At 33.8% G+C, this 6,995-nt stretch overlaps 1 protein-coding gene across 1 annotated transcript; it reads left to right on the top strand.

Moving 5' to 3' along the window:
• The first annotated feature begins 4,449 nt into the window (after window positions 1-4,449).
• LOC107061717 (F-box/kelch-repeat protein At3g23880-like) lies at window positions 4,450-6,598 on the top strand. Its single transcript, XM_015311488.1, has 2 exons — window positions 4,450-4,489; window positions 5,559-6,598. Exons 1-2 carry the CDS (start codon window positions 4,450-4,452, stop codon window positions 6,596-6,598), a joined length of 1,080 nt encoding a protein of 359 aa, XP_015166974.1.
• The last annotated feature ends 397 nt before the right edge of the window (window positions 6,599-6,995 follow it).

The raw sequence follows: 6,995 nt of genomic DNA, 5'->3' as shown, positions 1-6,995 counted from the left end.
ATGATTTGAGGATGCCTTGAGAATAAAGTATCAATGTTATTGTGAAAGGTTTTCTCATACACTACTAAGAACATGATTGTGAAAGGATTTTTCACATGAATGATTCATAAGGTTGAAAGGTTTTCTCACCTAAGTTGAATCAAGTTTAGGAGCTATTGAAAATGAACTCTAGCTCATATTGGTTACTTAATTGGGCCTTTTCATGGATGATAATATGACTATGATAAATGACAATTTTGTGGGATTTTACATTGAATAGAGTGGAATAGCGGTGATTACCCATGTCCCATAAACTATGTGCAACCACATGATGATTATCTCATATAAACATTAGCTAGTGGATCCACTTTAGCTCAGACTCATGGTTCTTACCTTGGAAAGTAAGGACATCTATTTTTGGTATGGGATAGACACTGGATTCCATGTTATAGCTCACATCAGTTACATGGTAAACTTTTCACAATAATGAACTAAGGTTACTTCTAAAGTATCTCATAAGTGTTTCAAAGATGTTAAGCTTGCATTTACCATGACTATGACTTTTGTTTCCTAACCCTTTTATCCTATGATTTAGCTTGGCCATTGCATGTCATGTAAAATCCTTTTAAAAATGATTTCATAACTTGTATACATTGTTATCATACTTAATACATTCCATGTACTAATGCATACTTGTACCTGCATTGTTTCACTAATGTAGGGTCTGACGCTCCTACCTCTCACACTCATGGCTAGTTGATCTTTTGACACTCAAGGATTGGTGATTCCTCATGTTCCAAAAACCGAGAAACTTTTATTACTTTCTTTATTGTAGTTTTCAGACTTTGTACGTGATGTATGATTTAAGTCTCAATCACTTCCTTATGATGTAATAGATGGCTAGTTGAGACTATGTTAGACTTTCGCTTTGTCAAACTCTTTATGATATAAGACTCTTTCTTTTAAAATCTTTATTTCTATTATCTTGTATAATGTATGCTAAGTGGTTTGTGTAGGGCCTTTCGGGGTACTATATGTCATATTATGCCTAGGGTATACCACGGAGCATGACACATGCATTGAACTTTATTTCACATAGAACAATCAATATAACCATGTACATGCATATATACACCTATATGCATATACCAATAGCTCAACACTAGACCCATTTTATGAGAACATATTTGTCCCCTTTGATTACCACAAGTCCTAGAAATGGCTATAACCCAGCATTTTCATAACACTTAACCTTACCATTAACACCTAATTACCCCAACAAGCAAACTCAAGGTTATAAATCAAGAATTTGAGAACCACCCCTAGTCATTATCTTGTCCACCATTTACACCAATAAACACAACCTTAACCATCCAGAAGGCCTAGGCATGAAATCTCTCGTCAATATACAAAATACCATGGAGTAGAAAATAGGTTTTACTACACAAATAAGAAAACATAGCCTACCTAGGTGTCAAGCAATTGCTCCAGAAGTTTGATCATGAACCTTAAACCCTTTGTGAAACTTTAGTTTGTTCTTAATCTAAAAAAATACAACACAATATTCAATTAGATAATGGCCTAATAATTCTCGGATTACAACCAAATCCTAACCCTAGGCCAATTCTTGGTCATTCTATCTGACCCAGGGCTCTTCCTACCATTAAATCATGTTAGAATCCTCCCCAAATAGTAATAACTTAGATTCTAAGGCTCAATAATCAAAGTACAATGTTGGGGAGTAATAATCCTACCTTTACTGAGGAGTTATATGGAAAATCAAGTGCAAACATCTCAAAATCGCCCCTCCCAAGTCTAAGAACAAAAAGTGCATAAAATAGGGGTTTGAGGCTATTACTACATAAATCCCATTTCCCCTCGCTATAACGACCTAGCTTGCTATAGAGACACTGCTGCAGGTAAAATTAACCCTGTTATAGAGGTCTGAGCATGACTATAGCAGAATGCATCCTGCTATAAAGGCCTCGACAAAACTTTAGAAACTCATACTTCAGAAAAAAGGCCCTTTTTACAACACAACATCTTCCCATTATGTCCCAACAAATACCTTCCATGCCAAGATCAATTCCAGAGTTATACTTAACTTAATTGAATTCTCAAAGGCCCTATGGACTCCTTAATGCCTTGACTACAAGAATATATTTATCAAACCTCAATATTATACCGCCCATTATCGGATGGCCCTAGACCTCACCTAGCCTAGATTCTATATGAGGCTGGCCTAGCCTAATAATTAAGTCACTACCTGAAAAGTTTTTTGGCCTAAATTTTTTCACCATTAGCCTACTCATAATGACCAAGATGGGTCATTACACCCTAACACTGAACAGACAAAAATGCTTCTATTGTGATGCTCATTTGAAGATTCTATCATTGATATTCATATCATTATTCACCATATAAAATCCTTGAATGCATTAAAGTTCAACATCAAAGAGTAAATATCTTTTAGGAATAAATAGTTGCTTGAATGCATTATTAATGTAACACCTCGCAACTCTACTCTTAGAATATGAATCATTCGCCATAAGTATATAAGCTTGAATCGGGTGATATTCTACTTGATATTTTATTTTAAGGTCCTTTACCAAGTGTAGAGAGTGTATCAGAAGTTGTTTAGGGTCATAAGGGACCTCTAGCGTAAGTTGAGATCAAAATCTTCCTACTAGATAAATTTTTCGCAACAGTTCATGAATGGATAACCTTCAAATGACCATATATCTGTGAATATTAGGAGTCAGTGTGCCATGGCCTTTCACATAAAACTTCTATGATCTTCTTTCCAATGTCACCGAGTTTGTATCAAATGGAGGTCTAATTGAAAAAGTTATACCATTTTACCTGGGACATTTCCCGTGGAGTTATCATAATCTACCAACTATGAGCCCCATTTATGGGTTGTAGAGTGAAGAAAATATGTAATGAATATCACATAATCAAATTTTTGAAGCCATTTTTTGGACTGATTCTTACGGACCAAACTATGGGTCGTAAATCCAACTATGGGCCATAATTTCAGCTCGTAGAATAAAGTCCTGAAACTTATTTATTTGTCTGATTTTTACGTATTCAACCACAATCCGTAAATAAAAAAACCATCCATAATTTGTCTCATGGAATGAACTTTCGAGACCTTGATTTTGGTCTAGATTCCACGGATGGAATCCATGAGTTGTAGATCTAACTATAGACCATAGTTAGGCCTCCTGAAAAGATTACATGAGTTTTTAATTGAGGATATTTTAGTCTTTTCTCATTCTTTCTAAGCCAAAACCTTGACTTTATAGTACCCAATTGGGAAGTATATCGTAGTATTACATTAGAATACTCTCATATCTTTCTCCCCAAACGTAGTGAAAAAACAAAAAAAAAACAATCCAGGGTTTCAAGCTTTCTTGAAGAACTCTTATTCTCTATGGTATGTAAGGCTATCGTAGTGAGTGAATGAGTTCTTCTTCATGCCCTACATTTAGTTTTTAGTTAAAAAGACTAAGACTAGGGGTTTTACTCTAAAGTAAGTCCTATTTGAAATTCGCCATACATTTTTAGTGTAGATTCTTGATTTCACTGTAAAGATTTCAGTTCTCTACATATTTATGATCCTCGGTTAATGTTCAAGCTTATTATATCACATTTGCCCTATTTAATTAAGATTGTTTAGAGGCCTTGGCATATCATTCATTATGCATTGCTTTCACATTCAAAGTAAACTTCAAGTATTTGAGCCATAATTCAAAAAGAGTTGGAAGGCAACTTGAAACGTTCCAAGTTCATTATTTTCATAAAGAAAAACATGGCTAGTTTTGAAGGAAGCATAATCAGTTTTAGAGAAAGGTTTCCGGTCAGTTTCTAAAGCAAGTTACGTATATTCATAACGAAGTATTTTGAGTAGTAATTCAAGATAGAGATTATTAGTTTTTCCTAAAGTGGGACACTTTTTTCTAACATGGAACCTTATACAATTATTGAGCATCATTGCATTGATTTGAGAGTTGTATTGAATACTGAGTTAGGAAAATGTTTAGATAACTCAAACCCCATAGCTGCACAACCACCGTAGGATAGGATCGTGCCATTTATTCGGGCGACTCCTCATTAAGCCCCTGGTAAAGGACTAGATATTAGATCCATTAGTTCAGTTCATCCTTTACCCTGCCAAAGTATTTGATGGATATGGTAATGTGGGAAAGACGTTATATCATCATGAAGTTCATAGTGATGTTTGTCGGTTAGAGAAACTCCCTAAGAAAAGTAAAGTATACTATTTAAGCATTTGATATTATTGCATATATCAATGTTGTAAAACATTATTGTTTTCAATAAATTTGCATGTTTTACTTTAAAGTTATAAAATTTTCAATATTTCTCTGAGTTGTTCTTCAATTATGTATGTTCTGTATAACCACTGTTGTATTCATCTATTTTACATACCATACATTCCATGTAATGATGACATTCGGCACTGCATCTTTTAATGATGTAGATACAGGTAATCAGGGTCGACAACACACTTTGTTGAGATCCTCTACATTAGCTTTTGGTGAGATCTCCTTGCTTTCAGAGCGCTCCAATTCGGTTATTTATGTCATTAATTAGTAGACATTCTAGTTTATTATTCAATTAGACATTGGTCTTGTCTCGGGACCTATCTTAGTTTAGTATAGGCTTCATAGACAAGTGAGCGAGTCAGTTAAGTCTTGATCTTCATATGTTTTAAAAATTATTATTATTATTCTTATTCATACTTATATTTTAGACTTTTTATAAAGCATGTTCAAATGTGTGAATGTTTATCACTTTTAAAGCTTATGCATAAGTGTTTAGTCTTCCGTTCAGTAGTAAGCTCGACCAAGGGTTCTCTTGGGACTAGTAATGATTTTAGTGTGTTGTCCACACCCAAGTCATAGGCTCGGGGACTGATAATTAATTTCCTATGAATAATTTGGTTCATCATAAAGTAGCTATGACAGAGATAGACAACATAGTACAAAAAATAGCTTTTTTGCTCAAGTTGTTTTAGGCTGCAACCAACAAGGTGCTTTAGAATATATTTTATCCAACAAATTGTTAAAGAATTATTTCTTTGGCTAGCTTAAGTTTTTCACTTTACTAGTGTTTTTAATAAAATAAAAAAACTTAATCCCAGTCCAAATCCACTATAACAACAAAAATCAATGTATAAATTAAGTTAGATGGATAAAACCCATAGTGAATTAATGTTTATGAGTAAATCCTCCTAATCTAAAACTAGATTTCTTTGACCGGTCTTTCGGACTGTGTATTTTAAGAGATTCTTTTGACTGTGAATTTCCTGCTATAACTTAAATGCACGTTCATTTATGGTGAATTTAAAAGGAGAAAAATTGATCAAATTACACTTAAGGAACACTTTAAAATATTTTTCCAATAAAGAAATGAGCATAGTTGTAAATAAAAACATCAAAATATTTTTTTCTTCACAAATTTTTGCAACAAAATTGAATCTGAAGTCTCTCATCGACACTAAAAGAGGAGCAAGTACATTACCAATGCTCCATTTTGTTTTTCTTTTGTTCAAGATTCAAACTTTACAATCATTGTTCTACCAACAGAGATCATTACTGAAATCCTCTTAAGGCTTCCGGTGAAACCCCTCTTGTCTGTATCAAAATCTTGGCTTGGTTTAATCTCTAGTCATAAATTTGTCAACACCCATCTCAACATATCTTCTAATAACAAGGCCATTCATAGGCTTATGTTGGGGTTCGGTCCACCTAAAAACAATCTTCAGGACTGTTCTGTTAATTCTTCATTTTATGACGATGTTACTAGGGCAATTGACTTGGATTATCCTCCAAAAAAATCCTATCAATCTATTAAGGTTGTGGGTTCCGTCAATGGGGTTATATGTGTTGCCATTGAACAAAAAGACGTGTTTCTCTGGAATCCGTCAATTACGAATCTCAAGAAAATGCCTCGTTCTAGAACTGGTTCCTTTTATATGTATGGTTTTGGATACGATGATCTTCATGATGATTATAAGGTAGTGGATATCATTATAAATTTGGGTGATGAAAATTTATGTTATAATGTGGGGAAAATGTACAGTCTAAATAATAATAGTTGGAAATATTTGGATGATTTACAGATTGCTATGTCATTCAATAACTCTGGTATGCTTGTGAATGGGAAGCTTCACTGGGCTATTACTATTAAGTATTCTGGTTATTATAATGATTGTATCATCTTTGTGGTTGACTTGGCTAATGCGATATGGGAAGAAATGGAGAACCCTTGCTACGGAGAAGAAAATTTTGATTTTACGCCGTACCTTAGTGTATTAGGAAATGATCTATCTACGATTTGTCATCCTCTAATGACTCATGCGGATGTGTGGGTTATGAAGGAGTACGGAGTTGAAGAGTCTTGGACAAAAATGTTTAACATCAGGTGTGTGAGGTATAGTTTCTTTGTTCCACGTTTTTGCATGTCAAGTGAAGGTGAAATTTTGTTTAAGAATGGATCAAATATCATAATTTGCAATCCAAAGGATGACTCAATGAGATTTCAAGAGGTTACCAATTGTGGTCAACTTGTTGACGCAAAGCTCTACATTTAAAGCCTTGTTTGGCCCTTTGTTGTGGAACATACAAGGAATGCAACAACATCAAAGGCAACTCATAATTAAAGCTCAGATGATGAAAATCATGTGATAAATAATTAGTAAGAGTTCATTATATATTTTTCTCAAGCGCTATTAAATTTTGTTTATTTTCTCATTCACAAAACATTACCAAACTGCATATCACAAGCATCTTTGAATTATATATGTTTGAAGATTCTTTTTTGTTGCTTTTTTGTTTCATGAAACTTCTTTACAAGAATAATTATTTTGGTTCTAGGGCTTGGTGTCTTCATATTCAAGCTAATTGCACTCATCATTATTTCTTTAGGACTATCTTCTATTTGCTATACTTATTTGTCAATATCCAATGGTTCGGTGCAAGCATAGAGCA

Source organism: Solanum tuberosum, unplaced genomic scaffold (assembly GCF_000226075.1).
Source record: "Solanum tuberosum cultivar DM 1-3 516 R44 unplaced genomic scaffold, SolTub_3.0 scf00161, whole genome shotgun sequence".
Classification (NCBI taxonomy): domain Eukaryota; kingdom Viridiplantae; phylum Streptophyta; class Magnoliopsida; order Solanales; family Solanaceae; genus Solanum; species Solanum tuberosum.
This window is presented reverse-complemented; position numbering and strand designations above follow the sequence as displayed.